At 38.3% G+C, this 18,878-nt stretch overlaps 1 protein-coding gene across 2 annotated transcripts in view; it reads left to right on the top strand.

Annotated features, from left to right (window-relative positions):
• Positions 1 to 18,878, top strand: part of Unc13c (unc-13 homolog C) — a 445,304-nt gene that overhangs the window by 306,562 nt on the left and 119,864 nt on the right. For both annotated transcript variants that reach the window (XM_028773588.1, XM_028773589.1), the window contains 2 exons: positions 601 to 734; positions 8,275 to 8,360. In XM_028773588.1, the coding sequence (XP_028629421.1) occupies positions 601 to 734; positions 8,275 to 8,360 (220 nt within the window). The remainder of the gene's footprint in view (positions 1 to 600; positions 735 to 8,274; positions 8,361 to 18,878) is intronic.

The following is an 18,878-nucleotide window of genomic DNA, read 5'->3' as shown; positions in this document are numbered from 1 at the left end:
AGATTTACAAAAATGAAGTTAATCAGATAAAGTTGTGGGCAGAATTTGAGTTACAGAGCATGTTGCATATGCTAGTTGTAGAGTTTTCCATGATTGTTCATAACCAGGTCGATCTGATCTCTTTAAGTTAATATGATCATGACTTTGGACAAAATATTTGGGCTTGATAAATATATCCCTCCCTTTCTCTGCCCTCCCTCCTGCTCTTCTCTGTCCCTTTTTCACTCCTTTCCTTCCTCTAACTCTCTCCCCTTCCTTCTCTTTCTATCCATCTACCCCTTTATACACATAAGCTTTTGTCTCTATCTGTGGAAGAAGCCATATTAAAGGAATGGTTTCCATAATAATTCCTAAGGTTGTGGGCTTCTACCATTGAGAGAGAGAAGTTATCTTCCAGAATCAAATGAAACCCTAGCCAAATATGAGATTAGAAAGAGGAGAGTGGCTACTGGCTTTACTCTACTCAATAAAGAGAGGAAAGTTTGCTCTTCACATGACCTGCACATGCTTTCAGAGTTGTTTATCTGATCCTCTTGTGGACAGGACAGTACGTGCAAATGAAGCCTGTTTGACATCTTTTGCCTCTTGCCTTGTGAACAGAGCAAGAAGCAGGATGTTCCTCGGGAAGATCAGGGACCAACCACCAAGAACCTGGACTTCTGGCCACAGCTGATTACACTGATGGTCACTATTATTGATGAGGATAAAACTGCCTACACCCCTGTTCTCAATCAGTAAGTACACTGGATGGAGAAGGTGGCAGAGTTCATTCCAACGTTAAAAATGTATTATCTAAATTTACATACTACTTATATTCTAATGATAAAGTTTTTTAATTAAACTATATAAATACTTTTATTTTACTTTTTATCAGTAAATATCAATTCAGTGATAATGAGCATTTTTAATTTAAGCTACAAATCATATAGTTGTTTGGCTGTTAGTCAAATATTTCCCAGGATTTGATTTTTATTTTGTGTAGTGCAGAAACTTTCCTGTGTCTTCCTTTTTACCATCTTAACAATGACACAGATCCACACTTACTATGGAGATCTAGGTTTATCATTTTTATTGTCTTTTCTGACCAAGATAGCCTGAATCATAACTTATATTACTTTCAGTTATAATTGCCATGTGGATGCTAGGAACTATAGTAGGCTCCTTGGATGAGGAGAAATTACTCTTAACTGCTGGGCCATCTCTCCATGCCACTATTCATTTAAATTTTTTTAGTCCACTTAATCCAGTTGGAAATGTGGATTCATCCTCTAGGACTTGAGGAAACCACCAGTGGTCATATTCCTAAAGAACACTGACTGTCCCTCTGCATGCAGCTGTCAACTACAGCAGTTCCACAGCTAGAGATGGGGCCCCACAGCCATCACAGCCAGAACAGCAGCATCAATACCCAAGTCTTAGCCTGTGGTCAACTGGTCCTGATTGTCTTATATAATGTCTTATCTATACATTATATATGGTTATTACAGGTCATTGTGTCTTTGATTCTGTTTTAGTGGGGGTTTTGTTGTTTGTTTTAGTTCACTTTCATTTGCATTATGGAGAAAACTGGATGTCTCCTAGATGCCAGCTGATGAATGATAAAACTTCAGTGTGTACATGACTTCCACTTACACAGAGTATAGTGTGCTCCTTCTTAATGAGCAAAGTTTTCCTTGGACATATTTGGCACCTTACAGCAGAACTCCACACTTAATGGATTCTAATTTTATCTGCTATGACTAATGAATCTGAATTATCAAATTTGGCAGATTATGTTTTCCTGATTCCACTAAGATATTTGTGAGATAATAAATTGGATTGTTAAATTGTTGTGTCTCATAAGACTCCAGGTTTAAAATTTATGCTCTGTATTAATTGCTACAAATTAAAAAGAGGAGGCAGACTGTAATAGAAGAATGGATTGCTTTCTTCACTAAACAGCTCTATTATAACTTATCAATTAAGCTAAACTGAGGCTTCATTGAAAATGCAAAACAAGTGTCTTTTACATAGAAGAATTTAATTTGTATATAGGAATCTTCAGATTAGTGTAAGAACAGTCACTTAAATATACATATGTATACATACATACTACACACTCACACACACACATATATTTGATATATCATTGAAGTTTAGATTTAACTTTTAAGTATATACATAATAACTTCTACATGGTAAAATTAGTTTTCTAGTTTCATTTCTGCTGCTTGGATAAAATGCTCTGGCAGAAGCAGCTGAGTAAAAAAAGTGGGTTGTTTTACCTTACAATTCCAGGTTATCACCCTTGATAGCCAAGAAGTCAAGGGGCCTGGAACTTCAAAGAGCCAGTCGGTCATATCTTAATCACAGCCAAGAGCAGAAAGACATGAATTTGTGTATATCCACCTGCTTGCTCATCTGTACTCAGCTCAATGTTTTCTCTACTGTTATTAAACAGTCCAGTATTCTTTGGGTAGGGAATGGTGCTGCCCATTCTGGTCTGGATCTTCCCATATCTGTTAAAACAGTCACTAATAGACTTGCCTATAGTGCAACCCAATGTAAATGGTCCCTGGCTTAGATTCTCCTTCAAGGTGATAGCAGGTTGTTTCAAGCTAACTATTATTGTCAACCCTCTAGTTAGGAAATGTGTGGAGAGTAGATACCTCTCTTTCAGTCCTGTTTTGGAACTATTTCTAATTTGGACATGAATAGTTGGTATGTCTGCTGGGACTTCTAAAGTCTTAAAATCTGTTTACTCCTGAGGACATAAAAGCTTCTTGTGCAATCTAGTTTATTTCCATTAATTTTACTATCATCCTATGTTTATCTGAAGACCAAAACAAGCAAAAATAAAAATAATTTCAATTCACTTTCTGTGATAACTATTTTCCAAATAAGTAAAAATTAACAGATCATAATATATTCCTTATGTCTTATTTATGATTAGGATTTTATTACCAATGGTATCAAACATTTGTTGACTGCTTATGGTGATGAAGTTAGTGTATGAAACAGTTAAGTATAAAAGCTCACTTAACATGCACAGTGGCTCTACACAGGCTCATGTGTTACACTGTTGCCATCACTCCCCCTTGACAGACGAGACAATGAGTTGAAAGAGACCAATAATTACTCTACTGGGTAAGTTAAGCAGTAGAGGAAAAAATCAAATCTCTGCCTTTTGGATCATGCTGAGATTTAGCCACGGGATTTTACTGCTATTGTTTGATAATGAAAATAGCCAGAATATGTTAAGATGCAAATGTATAGATTCTATCACTATCCCAAATTAAAGAGAAACAATCAATTGCAGAATTTGTTGGAAGAAAAAGTTCTGCTTTTAAAATATCATTCCTCAGTTCTGGAAATGTATGGTGAATTCAACATATAAAATTTGGTGCCAAAGCAAGATAATATATTTTCAAATTTTATAAAGAAAACAATTCAAAGAGGAAATATCATGGTCATCGTGATTGCTTTATGACCTCTGAAAAAATTGAAATTGGTGCTGGAGAGATGGCTCAATGGTTAAGAGTGTTTGTCACTCATCTAAAGCACCGAAGTTAGGTTTCCAGCATCCATGTTTGGAAGTTCATAACTACCTGTAACTCCAGAGTTAATGCTGTCTTCAGGCCTCATGGGGCACTACAGTCATGTGTACCTATCACACAGTAACAACATATAGACATAATTAAAAATAATAAAAACAAATCTTTAATGCTAAAAATTAAAACTCCCAGGCGGAGGTGGTACACACCTTTAATCTCAGCACTGGCGAGGCAGAGGCAGGCAGACCTCTTGAGTTCGAGGCCAGCCTGGTCCACAGAGTGAGTTTCAAGACAGCCAGCACTACACAGAGAAACCCTATGTTGAAAAAAATTGAAACTTAAAAATTTAATCAAGAGACCAAAAACCCATAGGGAAAATGGAGTGGCTCTTCTTCAGAAGATGATTTTCATTTTTCATCTACTTAATTTTTGCTCATAATAATGCATTTTTCCTTTTTCTCTCCAAGAAAGAAAAAAAGCAACAGAATCATTTAGGAAACTCTAAGCTTCCATTTATCTCAGGCTACACTTTTGTTGTTAAGGTTTCTTCAAGTATATTCAAGAGAATTCACACATACAGACATGCCAGTGCTTTGTGGTAGAGATACTAGTGACAGAAGCATAGGAAGGATGGTGCCTCCTCTGCTCTTCCACACTCTCCTCTGAGGTCCCTGCAGGAGGTCAGATTAACAAGGTACAAGTACATACATGAAGTTAGCGAACATTCCCTTGGACATGGAAGCATTCCTAGAAAAGGGCAATGCAGTTGTGAGACCTGAGTGTCTCCACAGTAGAGTTGAAGAACAGAGAGTGACAGAATGATGTCACTGAGCAGCATCAGCAAAATGACAGCAGCAGTGACTGGGAGAGACAGGAAGTCTTCCTCCTGGCTTATGCATCTCCTAAGAAATTAATGTCCTTCCTCTCTGAGTGTACCAATGGCACTTCTCACCTGGCACAAAAGGGCCTTCAACCTGTTCCCAGAGCCGAAAGTCCTTCCTACCTGTGGACATTTCTTAAATTACTTTGACTTAAAATATTTGATTCAAGGGTGGAAGAGACAGTTCCACAGTCTGGAACACTTACTGCTCTTCTAGAGAACCCAGGTTCTGTTCTCAGCAGCATTTCTGACACATCAAAACCTGCCTATAACTCCAGATGCAGAAGTTCAACACCCTTTTTGGTCTCCATAGACTCTCTCACACACAGAAAACACACACACACATACATTTGAAAAATATACTAAATATAGCAAGGTGTCATATTTGGGTATAGCACAGCCCATATCCAAAAGAAATGTTTTTGTAATTCTAGACAACTCGAGAAAGAGAAGGTGTTGCTCTCAATAGTTCTGAAGCCTAAAGGTAATATCAGAAAATAACTCCAGATAAGGTAAACCCTGTGTCGAGATGAGATCATGGAATTACACAGCCAAAACGTTACCACCAGCAGCAGTTCTGTCTTTTCTCCTTAATATCTGAATCTTTTTCCACTGTATCACGTAATGTGAGGGTGATGGAGCCTGTAGGCAAGAGTTCAGGGTGCAAAGCAGAGACAGGTGTCGTGTGGGAGCTCAGGTGTCTGCCCTGTAAGAAGCAGAGTCCTTTAGACAGAACTGGAGGCGGCTATGATGGCATACTTCCAGTGTGTTACAGTTTGTGGTCTCAGACAATGTATCTCACCATTATTTTATTTAAACATCTTAGAATGTTGACACAGTATACATTTCTTTTCCTGTGTTGTTAGGTTTTTCTTAGAGTTTTTTTTTCTTTTTTAAGATATATTTTATAAATAATTTTGGGTGGGGGTTGGGGAGGGCAGCTGCATTTGTGAGTATAGCACCCACAGAAGCCAAAAGAGGGACTTACATTCTCCGGACCAGTGGTTGTGAGATACCTGATGTAGGCACTAGGAGCTGAACTCTGTTCCCCCATTAGAGCAATGCTTGCTTTGAACTGTTTAGCCATCTCTCCGATCTTGGGTGGGTTGGTTGTTCTGTTTTTTTCTTTTTAACTTACTTGCTCATCAGCCTTTTTTTTCTCTAACCCTCTGACCCAGAACACTTCTTTTCATATTAATATTGCCAGTTTATTTATTATGTAGCTTTTGTGTATTTTTCCAGTATTAGCTCTGTTTTAGTTGATGATTTCATTTGTATTGGCATCTTGCAGATATAAGATCCCACAGTATCCATAAGCTCCCTTAAATCAACTTTTTAAAGATTGGAATTGAGCCTTGACAGTGAAAACTGCACGAAGTCACAAATGATTTCTAGAGTCTGTGTTTTAAAGTTTTCTGGTTCAAGCTTCCAGATTTAAGGCAATATTTCTGAAGTCACTTGTGTCATCTTTCCTGAACTCTGCAGCCTCCGGCTGCTGTGCCTAGCTTCTTTCTCACACTGGCACAATCCATTTTTTTTTCCAGATAAGTTGTGAATGGCCACACCTGGTGGTCTGTATCCTACGCTCCTGCTCACTATTTTACCCTTGTGGCTGCAGTGTGTCTATTTTAATTGTAATTGTGTTTCGACACACCATGTCCTCACAGGAGTAGAAAACAGAAGGAAAAAAAACAACCCTGCCCCAACACAGAAAAACCCTTGGGATCTTCCCAATACTTTGTATTTTTATTAAATGGATCTTATGTACATATTCCTAGATTTATACCTAGGTACTCAGCATTTCTTGTTGTTATTGGAAATGATGCTCTTATTCCACTTTAGATTTCCAATAGCTTGTTGCTAGTATACACAATACATGGATTTATGATCTGGGAGCTTTCTTATGATTTTTTTTACAGTAATTGGCTATACTCTTTCAATGAGGAAAGTTTGGATTGTTTTAATTGTGTTTAGGGTGATGTTTCTTCTTAGTTTTGAGACAGGGTCTTAGTATATTAGCCCAGGCTGATCCAGAGTTGCAGTCCTCCTTCCTCTGCCTTCCAAGGGCCAGGATTATAACCCCTGTCACCTCACCCAGTGCCACGTGGCTTATTAGTAGCATGTTGAACATTCTGTATGCAGGTTGTCATGGCATCTACAAATGCAGCCTTCTCTCCTCCCTGTCAGTCTTCTTTCTTTCTCTTGCTTCTTTCACAAAATTTCAGAATTTCAGTGATGTTTAGTAGAAAAACTGAGACTAAAACAGAAAACTTTTAGTTTTCAGAAAACATGCATGACGCATGATGGATATTGGTGTTTGCCACATGTTTCTGTATCTGGTGCAGTAATCATAATTTTTTTTTCCATTCAGTGCATTGATTGGTAAATTACATTGTTTAGTTTGTGAATGTTGAACTAACTTTGCATTTTACCAATAAACCTTTTTGGTAATAATCTTAGTTATCTTGTATGTATCATAAGATTGAATTTGATGGGTGCCAGAAAGATGCTACCTGGTTAAGAGCATTTGCTGCTCTTGCGAAGGACCTTAGTTTGATTCCCAGCATCCACATCAGGTGGCTCACAACTGCAGTAGTTCCAGCTCCATGGAAATCTAGAGTCCTCTTCTGGCCTCTGTGGGCACCTGCATACACATGTACACACACACACACACATAGATATACACATATACATAATGAAAATAAAATAAATCTTTAAAAGGCATTGAATTCAGATTTTTACTGTAGATGCATGAATTAATGTATAAAAGATATATTTAATGTGTAGTTTTATTTTTGTACTTTCGTTCAGGCACTGGGACCTGATATGCTCTTACTTTAGTTCTGATTCAAAAAATTAAATTAAATATAATTATTTTCTCCCCCATGTGCCCAAAATACTTATTATGTCATTTATAATTTTACTTCTGCTTGCTTCCAACATAAAAATCAATACACACAGACCAAGTGGTATCAGTACCCACATATAAATAAAGCCTCTTAAAATAATTTATCTATGATTATTTTTATATTTATAAAATATATTGAAGGCTGAGGACTCATTTATATATGTATGTGTATGGGTTTATTAATTTTTTTCATTTTAAGAGTTCCATTATAAGTTGAAGTTTTGGTAAATAAACTTATAAATGCATATTTTAAAATATGAGTGGATATTATGAAAAAATCTCATGTATGTTTTTCAGTCAGCAGTATCAACGAAGTATATATTATTCTTTGTGTGGAAAGTGTAATTAGAATAATTGCACATGTGTTGTTTTACTCAAGATCACAGCAATATCTTGTGTACTTAGGTAATGCTCTCTAGCTTCAACAGAATTAATTTACAGAATTAATCTTTCTACATTTGGATTAGAAAACATAAATCTCTATGCTTTGGTATATCATGTGCACCACAAATGTGTGTGTGTGTGTGTGTGTGTGTGTGTGTGTGTGTGTATGAGGTGGGTCTCTCTGGTGTTATGTGGTATCTGTTATTTGGGTTGAATTGATCTACCTTCAAGATGAATGCATAGAAGACATTGCTTGGTAAGACAGATGGAGCTGTTCTGACACAAACACTTGACCAGAACATCCTGAGAATCTCTGGGCTCTGCTGCTTTGGTGCCAATATAATAATGTTTATTTCCCCCACACCTACTATTATTTTCCAGTTTATACTTTGGCATATAGCCCAACCCCCAGCTTATTAAAGTCAGTAGAAGTAAATTGCATAAATGAGATTATACAAGAGCGTGCATGAGCCATGTAATAGCAGCTGTGGTTATGGGTGAGATGAGGCATTTTGGATTTCTAGGATACCATTACTTTTGATACCCTATCAAGATGTGTTTTGTTTTAGGTTTCCACAAGAACTAAACATGGGGAAGATAAGTGCAGAAATCATGTGGTCTCTCTTTGCTATCGATATGAAATATGCTCTAGAGGGTAAGTCCAAATACTGAATCTATATTTTCTAAAATATGTGTAAAAATTAACATAGTAAAACCTGGATTATTGTGTTTAGCTTAGTTATAATGCATATTACTACATGATCAAAGATTAAAGTCACAAAGTATTTAAAAGTTCCGAAAAACAATTTTTTTTTTTAACCAAGCAGCCCAAGTTGCAATGTTGTGGTATGTGTCTCACCTGTAGAGATGTGCAGAGACTGGAATAGTCTAGGGGATTTTTTTCCCCAAAGTGAACCACACCTGAAGCTGTGAAAGTGATATTGTTTCAGCTATTTGTCTCCGACTGGTAGTATTTGAAATTAGTATCTATAGATAGGTATGGTTAAAGTACGGCCATCACTCACACAAAATCAATAGGAAGGCTCTTCATCAGGACCACTACTCTCAGCAAGTTCAAATTCAACAGTAGAGAGAGCCAGATAAACACAGCCTTAGTTAACTATGTCTATAAATGTTGTTTGAGGATCCCATCTACACATAGTGGTTGTAATGGGACCATCAACTTACAGCCATCCTTGAACACAAAGCCTAGTAGAAATCTTCAGACAGAATCAACAAGTGTAGAAAGCACTAAGTGGCTCCTATCTCAGTCAGTGTGAGGTAGTAAAAAATATATTAGCCACAATGCTTTCCTGCAGCAAGACTATGCAAATGAATTATAAACACTGCTGTGGGTAGACAGTTGCCATATCTGACAGAGCTGATAGCAAGTATCTGGAGACACTTCTAAATCAAACTTTCAAGGAGCTGTCAGTAAAGGAACACTTCACTGACAAAAATCTGAATAAGAAATAGGATAAAAAAAACCCAAAACAAACAAACAAAACAAAAAAACAACCCCAGGTAAAGAACAAAAGGGAAATAGAGTCAATACATGGTACATTTGAGAAAAGAAAAGTCAGAGCATAGTAAGAAATAAGTTTCAAGACACTGATTGGAGTGAGTTTACAGGGCCCCTCAAGGAACTTATCTGTGTTGAGAGAAATGGAAATAGTTTGTCTTATTCAGATGCAGCTTAGAAAAGTACTTAGACATCTTATAAGATCAAATGATAGGGTAGGATCAACTCAGAACCCATGCTCCTTGAACCACTGCTTTTCAGCTTTGCTAGAATGTAAACTTGAAGTCATCAAAAAAGAACACTCAGTCACTAGCAACTGAGATTCCCCAGGCAGAATCTGTATCCATGGGTCTGTTCCATGCACTCTCCAACTGTCCTTGAGCTCCCTTGGGACATCTAAAATGTTACAAAGTCAGCAGTAGAATTCTCAGTCTGACCCCTGCCCTAACACAGGACCCAAACCTGCGTCTTCTCCATGCTTCCTGTTACAGCTCTTGGCACAACATTCATCTTGTGACCTAAACCGATAGAGTTAGGTCAGCATTGATTCTTTCAGGTTCTCATCAGTCTCCATCATGGCTGCTCTCATGCCTGAGCTTCTCATCCTACCATCCATCTCTGACAACCATGCAGGATTCTTCTAGTGTTACATCCTCAGAAAAGACTTCCTCTAAAACAGTAGTATATCTATATAATCTATAGTGAACTATAGTAATAACTCAATAACTATAATGAACTATAGAAATTACTCAGTAACTACTTAAGGCCCTCTTAATTCAATGGAGCAAGAAAAATAGCCATGAAGAACATGCCCATTTGTGGTCTTGGGGGCATGCTCATCATTTTGTTTACCTGTCCTTACCTATACAACCACAGGAGCACATTGTCTCAAAGTATCAGGTAGTAGGGAAAGATGGCTTCCTCCGTAGCCCAGAGAAACTAATGTTTTAGATCCATATCAAGGAACACTTACTGCCAGTATGTCCCAGTGTCTGCTGTTATAGAGACTTACTAAAATCTGGTTATTGACTGTATTGTAGACCGTTCATTATCAGTTTGACACACCTTTGAGTCATCTGAGAGGAGACGCCTCTGTTGAAGAATTTCTACATCAGATTAGCCTGTGTGTGTGTGTGTGTGTGTGTGTGTGTGTGTGTGTGTGTGTGTGTGTAGGATTTTTTTGACTGAACATTGAGGTGGAGGGGGCATAGCCCACTGTCCCTAGGCCTGTAGTATGGGGCTGTATAAGAAAACTACCTGAATATGAGCTTTTGAATGAGTCAGCATCAGTTTCACTTCATGGTTTCTGCTTCAAGATTTTGCCATAACTTCATCAATAATGGACTATGATATAGAAGTGGAAGCCAAATACATCATTTCCTCCACTGAGTTGCTTTTGATCAGAATGTTTTACCACAGCAACAAAGAATAAACTAGAGCAATTATCTTTACTTTAAAAGAAGTGCCAAGCCAGGTATAGAGGAGCTCACTTCTAATTCCAGCACTCATGAGGCAGAGGCAAGCGGATATCTGAGTTCAAGCCCAGCCTGGTCTACATAGGACAGACAGAGCTATGTAGTGAGACCCTATCTCAATAAAACCAAAAAGGAAACAAAAAAAACTACCAGTTTTAGACAAGGGAATATGTATCCAAAAATATAAAACTTGAGATTTTAACATTTTTGAAAGTTAAATTAGAAATGCTACAAGTAAAGTTTTCTTTAGCTTTTATTATAAGCTTATTAATTATGTGTTCATATTTTCACACCCAGTACAAAAGCAGTAGCCCTACATCTTGAGATTCTATCATCAAAAAGTATTCTAAGATCAGTCAATTCATGGCTTTCATAGCCACTGGGACTCAGAATCCTCTGAGCAAGAGAATTGCTAATTTGGCTTTGATAATAATTCACTTGTCAACTGTTCTACACACTTAAGCTATATAATTTGACAATTTTTGCCGTTTTACATTCTACATTTGTGAGTATTTTCAGGAAGGTATGTGTAGTAACATAGAGGAATAACTTGGTTATATATTTTATATGATAGAAGCCCCATCAGGCTTTATATTGTAACAGGATTGGATTTGTCGTTGTGTATTCAGAAAACCTTAGTATAAACTAATATATGCATTTGTGTGAAAGAAGTTGTAAGTAGGACAATGAATCCCAAAGACAAATCTAGAGACCTTCCCCATTGCAGTTGAGCATATGGTGGGATTTTTAAACTGGGAGGGGGTGAAAGATTTGAGAATCACATGGTGCAGAAAGCTTGATCATTTACCTAAATATGAGTATGAGCAATTAGCATAGAAACTCTCTAAACATTAGCTTCCTTTCTAGAAAATGCTTGGTAACTATAGGTTAAGGGTGGCTGTAAAGTTAAATAATTATTTGTGTGTTTGTGTGTGTGTGTGCATGCGTGTGTGTGTGTGTGTGTGTGTGTGTGTGTGTGTACCACGTGCATGTGATGGGTGTCCCAAGAGGCCAGAAAAGAGCATCATCCCCAGCATATGTGTGATAGGAACTGAACTCAAGTCCTTTGGAAGAGCTGAGCCTTCTCTCTAACCCTAACCCTTAACATACCTTGCAAGTTCTCAAGCATGGTGCTAGTAGAAGGAGAATGTTCCAGTCACCATACAAGGGATAAGGGACTTTCCAGAATTTCCAGAGTTAGTTATAGTGGAGGAAGTTACAGACATGTAACAATCTGGCACAACTCTTCCCTTTTTCAATTTCAACGTGTCTTTGAGAAACATCTCTATCTCTTTCTTACGTTACATAAGTAACAATTAATATAGAAAACTAGGACTAAGACTATCTCAAGAATTGAAGTTGTATACTTAAAGACAGTCCTCAGGCAGGCTCTTTTGCATGTTGTTATTCTGCCCATTTGCCTCATAAAACATTGTTAAAATTAATTGGCTGTGGAACACTGCTTCAAGCCACTGACCTAGAGAGCCTGTGTTGTTCTTACATAATTTGCTTTGTGGTCAAAGTGTCTGAGTGTGACTGGTGAGCAGCTTGGATGGAGTCAGGTCAACAAAACAGAGCTGGCTAGGACCTAAGCACTGGCTGCTTTGGGGAATAACTTTCTGTCCTCACTACATGAACTCATCAGCTTCTAATTAAAAGATAAAGTAACTTTATCCCTATCTCGGCTCACTCTGTTTGAGGCAATGTATTCTGTCTTTCTAGTTGGCATGAATCACCTTTCAAATTCATTATGTAAAAATTGATGAAATTGCTACAAATATAATACCTGTTGTGTGGAGCCAAATGTCAGAGTGCCCTTACTGTCCTGACAAAACACTAGACTTAAGCAATAAGGAATGGTTTATCTTGACTCATATTGCAAACGATTTATATTGCAAACCATGGTGGACAAGTGTGATAAAGCAGAATACTCACATCATGACTGCCAGGAAGCAGAGAGAAAATGTTGAAGTTAGCTGGCTTTGTTCCCCACATTCAGGGTTAGTCTTGCCTGCTTCCTTAATCCTCTCTGGAAAAACCCTCAGGAGTACAACCAGAGGTATGCCTCTGTGGTCCCAGCCTCTGTGACAGTCCAGTCAGCCAAGGTTAAGGTCACAAGAAAACCAGGGGAAAAAGGAGAGGTGGAAAATGTTGTTCAGACATGATGTCTGACCTTATGCCAAAACACAATTGGTCTGCAGAATTTTGTCTGAATATCTCCCAAGATGGCGGCCAGGCCCAGCTTTGATCTGGGACCCTACTGCTCTGGGTATTCTTCAGTTGAGTACAGTTTGCTAAACTTACCAAACCTTACTTTCCACATTTACGTACTGACTGAAATCCTACAGACAGCATTGAAAACAGAGCAAGAGACTAGCATGGGAGTGAGGGGAAACAGTTAATAAATACTCAACAAATATTAATTATTGATAACTTTAACCATTATGGTTTGGTAAGCAAGAATGTTAGGAAAAATCATCATGTCAAACATCCAAATGCCTCAATATTCATGTTACTGAAATGTTTGACCAGTCAGAAAATCAGTGGACATTGTGTTTGTTGTTGTATTAATTAATCCTGGCTCCCTGGAGATTCTTAAACCTGGATGTTCCCTCTTTGGTGTAACACAGACTCATGTCCTCAAAGTTCTTATGAAGAACAACTTTTGCAAGATCCAAAGATAGGAGTCAGATGCTAGGGCCCAGTTATTAAAGGAACCAGATGTTAGGGCCCAGATGTTAGGGGTCAGGCATTAATGGTCAGATGTCCAGGGTAATATATTAGGGACCAGATGTTAGAGAAGGTCCATGGGACTTAAAGTAGTTTTAAAATAATGATTATAGGAAAGACTGCTTAGGATTCCATTAAATACTTGTTCTTAAAGAGATAGTGGCTGAGCCTCAAGTCATATTAGAAAATATGTCTATAACTGAGAGTAACAAGAGTGGGGGGTGGGCAGATGTCTGATGCTTCTGCCAAATTCACCACATTCTCAGATCAGTGCTTAAACTAGGGGCTGAAGAGTTCATACCCAAGGCCCCGTGTCCGGTCCTCAGTAATGGAGGTGGGGAAGTCAATGAAGAGAAACCATGTTATCTAAGAACTGTGTTATTCAATTAGCCTAGACAGAGTCTACTTACATGCGTAAGACAGTCAACTTTTACCTGACTAGTCTCCTTGACCAAGGTTGAGTACTTTCAGTCTGTGCGGGAACCATGAGGGAACCCCATTAAAATGCAGTTTCTGGATGAATGTGTGGTAACTTGGAGGGGCTGTCCTTCATCTTTGCATCATGAGGAGGTAGTGAGGGGGCTGGGTAGCAGTGGTCCTCAAAAGTGCAGTTGAAAGTGAAGACTGAGTTTTGCCATTGTATCTGAATCATAAGTGACTGTTCTCAGTTCCTTAGGTTCTCTCTGAACATTACAGTTTGTTGAGGTTTCTCAAACTGGCCTTTTTCAGCATCATGCACAGCTGTTGGCATTAAGACTGTACACACCTCATTCAAGGACAGTCTTCCTTCAGCTTATAAACAGTTTCATAATCAGTAGTCTCTGAAGGGATTTACTCCCCTATCTTCTATATTGGTTGATTTCTGTGGGGAGGCTTCTCTCCAAACACTGTTACCATTATCATTATCTGTTGCTCAAAATATAGACCTCAGACCACTTAAAGAACTTAAGGTATTTCTGTTGGTCTTGTGACCACAAAGACAATGAAGTCAAAAAGACATGGTCTGTCTTTGTCTTACTAACCTCAGAAAGAGTGTCATGAGTTTCCCTTCCTTCTCCTCCAGTGTTCTCATACCAGATCTACCTCTTATTAGCAATACCATACCTTCTATCACCCTGGTTTGCCAATTGATCCTCGGGATAACCACCTAATACACAACTTTCCACTATACAATAACAGGAATCCCACAGAACCATGGTAAAAGTCTTCCTTTATGGGATGAAGCCAAATTGCAGCCATCAAACAGATATCACAGGCTGGCCAATAAAATCCACTGTCAGGTTATCTTAAAATCTGGAAACATCTATTAAATACACTCTGGCAGGGAGACAGAAATGGCTCCATTGTCAAGAGCACTTGATGCTCTTGCAGAGTACCAAAGTTTGATTCCAAGAACCCATACCAGGCAGCTCAAAGTACCTATACCTCCAGATCCAGAGACTTTGGTGCTTTATTCTGGCTCCTATAGACACCTGGACTCAAATTCACAAACATACACATATGTCCATAAATAAAGCTGTTATTTGAAGATAAATTTTCCAGTGTCATTTGATGGAAAACTAAGGATCCATGAGAGTGGGTATCCAGGTAGACTAATGTCTTTAGCCCTCTTGCTCTGGCTAATTTGAATGCTCCTTCCCTCCTGTCCCATCCATCTTTATAGCACTTCCTTCAGCACTTAGAAAACTCAGGGTCTTCCAGACATGCACTTATTTGAAACATTGTAGTCCAGAAAAGCTAAAATACAAACTAAAAGAGCAAAGTATTTGAACCACAACCAAGAGATGGAATTACCAACGGACCCTACCACACAGCTAGTAAGCAGTAAGTGTATGCATGGAAATAAACATAAAAGAAATCAAAAGGGTGACTGCAATTAATGATGTCACCCCCGGTTTCTTCCTAGCCTTTTTTTTTTTTTCAGAATTCAAGAGAGTCATTTCACTCTTGCTTTCAAGGAAAGCATCAGGATTAATTCAATTGACATGCACATAGAAACAGGCACCTTCACACAATAAATGCATTTCACAGTATCCTCCTCTGGAAGTCCCTAAAAGTTCCATCTCCTCCCTCCTATTTCCTTAACCTCTTTGTAATTAAATCGTAATTGCTTACTTTATGTTTCTGGAGTAGGCAGGCAAGATAAACAATGTGTGTGATTAATCTAGTGGCTATCAATTGAGACAAGAAAGCAAGACAGACGTCTAGAAGGACCTGTGACACTGCCATCTACCTGAACCTTTAACTGGCCACCATTCACCTTATTATCTAGTTCAGTGAAAGATAATTAAAATGTTATGACCTGTATGATATACTGTGTTCCTTTGATAGACATCAGAGTAAGTATACAATTAACCCATTTTCTTTGGGTCCAAATGAAAAGATAATTAAACATTGAAACCAAGACTAAGCTGTTACCTCAGACTATGAATGTGTCTCTCAATAGCAATATAAGCAAATCCTTTTGGTGTAAACCCCCTTGTGTTCTGAAATTAAGTGTGGTGGCTTATAAATCTGCTTTCCAACTTGGTGAGTTTAGCAATCCCAAGTAAACAGAACTGAGTTTCTAGAAACCCAGTGAGCTCTTCTGGCAAGTCACACATTGTCTTTGAGATGCTTACATTTGTGATGTGGCCAATATATAAAGAGGTCTTGATGGATATTTCTCTTCTTCCTATCAGGCTGTAACAAAAAAAAAAAAAAACCTCTAGTTACAATTCACACACCCTGTCTACTTGGTTTTGAACTAAAGAGCAATGAGTAATAACAATACAGGGTTTTGACTAATTTTGTAGCCTGGTCCCTTCTGCTCCACAGAAACAGTGAGATTTCTGGACTTTTCCATTTGAAATGCTATTTGAACTTAAAATCCCAGGATTGGGGAGATGACCTACCAGTTAAGAACACTTGCTACAGATGCAAAGACCTATAGCCAAACATTAGGAAGAGCTTGAGAAACCCTCCAGAAGAAGGAGAGGAAGTATTGTAGGAGCCAGGGGGATAGAGGACACCATGAGAACACAGTACACAGGATGAGCTAAGCAGGGCTCATAGGGGCTCAGAGAGACTGAAGTAACAATCATGGGCACTGTGTGGGTTTAGCTAGGTCTTCTGCATGTATGTTATCATTATGTAGCTTGGTTTTCTTGTTGGACCTCTAACAGTGGGAACAGGGGCTGTCTTTGATTCTTTTGCCTGCTGTTGAAACCCTTTCATCCTACTAGGGTACCTAGTCCAGTCTTGGTATGAGGGTTTGTGCCTAGTCTTATTGTAACTTGTTATGCTGTGTTCCAGTGATATTCCTGTGAGGCCTGCTCTTTTCTGAAGGAAATAGAGGAGTGGATCTGGGGTAAAAGGAGTTGAGGGGCATATACTGGGAAGAATAGAGGCAGGGGAAATTGCAATGGGATGTAATGTGTATGTAATGTGTGTGTGTGTGTGTGTGTGTGTGTGTGTGTGTGTGTGTTTGTGTACGTACACACAGCTTGGGAAGCCACGCTTGATCATTTTTGCAGTACTTTATTGGTTACACAGTTCAGTGGTTCATGGGGGAGGGAATGCTACAATTGTCAGACAGTATCTTTGTTCCATGTATTTCTCCTATATTGTCACTGTTTCTAGACCCACACAAATCCACAAACAAATTATTTCTTCTATATTCAAAATCTATCTGTTCTTCCCCTTCCCTTCCTCTCCATCGCCTTCATCTGGTTCCAGCCACAACCCCTCCCCAACTCTGCTATCTCAAGATCCCCTGAATAGTTAGCATATTTCCATTCTTACTGTCCTGAAATCCATTAGCTCCTAGTAGGCAGATTGACAGCCATCAATTTAAATTAGGTTAGGCCTGGCCCCTCTCCTTTTTCCTTTCACAGGCTGCATTGGAACTCCCTATGTAGCCTAGGATAGATTCCCGATCTACCTTAGCACTCCAGGTGCTTGGTATGCACGCTCTTCTACCATGTGCAGCTCCTCGTCTAATGCTGGAATGTTCTCCCTGGCCTCCTTTCTCTGTGTTTCTGTTATCTTTCTTTGGAGTTTGATCTCCTAAAGCATTTGTAATAATGAAGTGGACAGTATTGAGGAATTTTACAAATGGTATACCCTTCACAGTAATCCAAATACAGACTTCCATCATCCTGGACAGAAATCTGTTCCTATCAGCCATCATGCTCTGTCTTGCCATGCCAGGGAGACTATAGACTTTGAATAGATGAACCTTGTGGTATGTAAATTCTAGCTCAATACACTTGTAACAAAAAGTGATTTAGAAATAGAATTTTATTCAAAAAAAACCTTTTAACTGTTAAGATTAAGAAGAAAAGAAGCAAAAAAAAAAAAGAAGAAGAAAAGAAGCTCTGGTGATATCAATTTTAAGCATGATTATTTTATAAATTTCTCATAGTCTCTGTGTCTTCATGTAGTGAGTACATCATCATCATGATCATCATCATAATTACCAGTAGTAGTATTTATTATTATGAGACAGGGTCTCATGTACCCAGGATGGACTCAATTTTGCTATATAGTTGAAAATGACCTTGAACTTCTCATCCTTCTGCCTTCACCTCCTGAGTTTTGGGATCATAGGCATGTTCTACTATACCTGATTTATGCAGGACTAGAGACTGAACCTAGGGCTTTATGTGTGGTAAGCCAGTAATTACCAACTGGGATACATTCCCAGCCAAGTGATTCCTTATTTATCCTTTTATTCATCATTTCCCTCACACCATAATGGGTCATTATTTTCATGATCGATAGAGGGAAACTCCTTGTAAAGAAACTATGGCAACTAGAATACATTTACCCATAAAATGTTACCTATAATTAGTTAGTGATTGCCTCTATCATTTCATATTCACATAGCATAAGACAAATGATAGATAGCTTCAATTATTAACCAATACTGGTATTTTAAAATGTTCACTTGTCTTTCAATTATTGTTTATAATTCAATTCTACCCAGAACCATTACATTCTAATTAAAAGCATATTTATAGATGTGTGTGTGTACCTCGGAATGTAAATGTGGAGGTCAGACGACCACTTGCAGGAGTGGGCACTCTCCTACCATCCGAGGGTTCTGGAGATTGAACATGGGTCATCAGGCTTGGCCACAAGCATCATTACTTTACTGGCCATCTTGCCAGCCCTATGTTTCATCTACTGGTTCATGTTCCTTATCTCTATGGGAAGTTGATACTGAAACTTGAAAGGCAGTGTAATGACAACATTGCTTCAACAATTCTTCCTTGAATTGACTTATCTCACCTAAGGAGAAAGGTGTTGAATCACCCCAGGGGTTTCAATGGCATGTCCTTCTGAGTAACTGTACTAGATGACATGTAGACATTAATATTACATTTTTAATAGCACATTATCTTTTTTGTTTGAAATGCATATGATATACTGAAGTGTACACTGTCACTAAAACATTTTATTA

Source organism: Grammomys surdaster, unplaced genomic scaffold (genome assembly GCF_004785775.1).
Source record: "Grammomys surdaster isolate TR1022 unplaced genomic scaffold, NIH_TR_1.0 231, whole genome shotgun sequence".
NCBI classification, from domain to species: domain Eukaryota; kingdom Metazoa; phylum Chordata; class Mammalia; order Rodentia; family Muridae; genus Grammomys; species Grammomys surdaster.
Note: the sequence above shows the minus strand (reverse complement) of the source record. Positions and strands in the feature narration are given on the sequence as shown.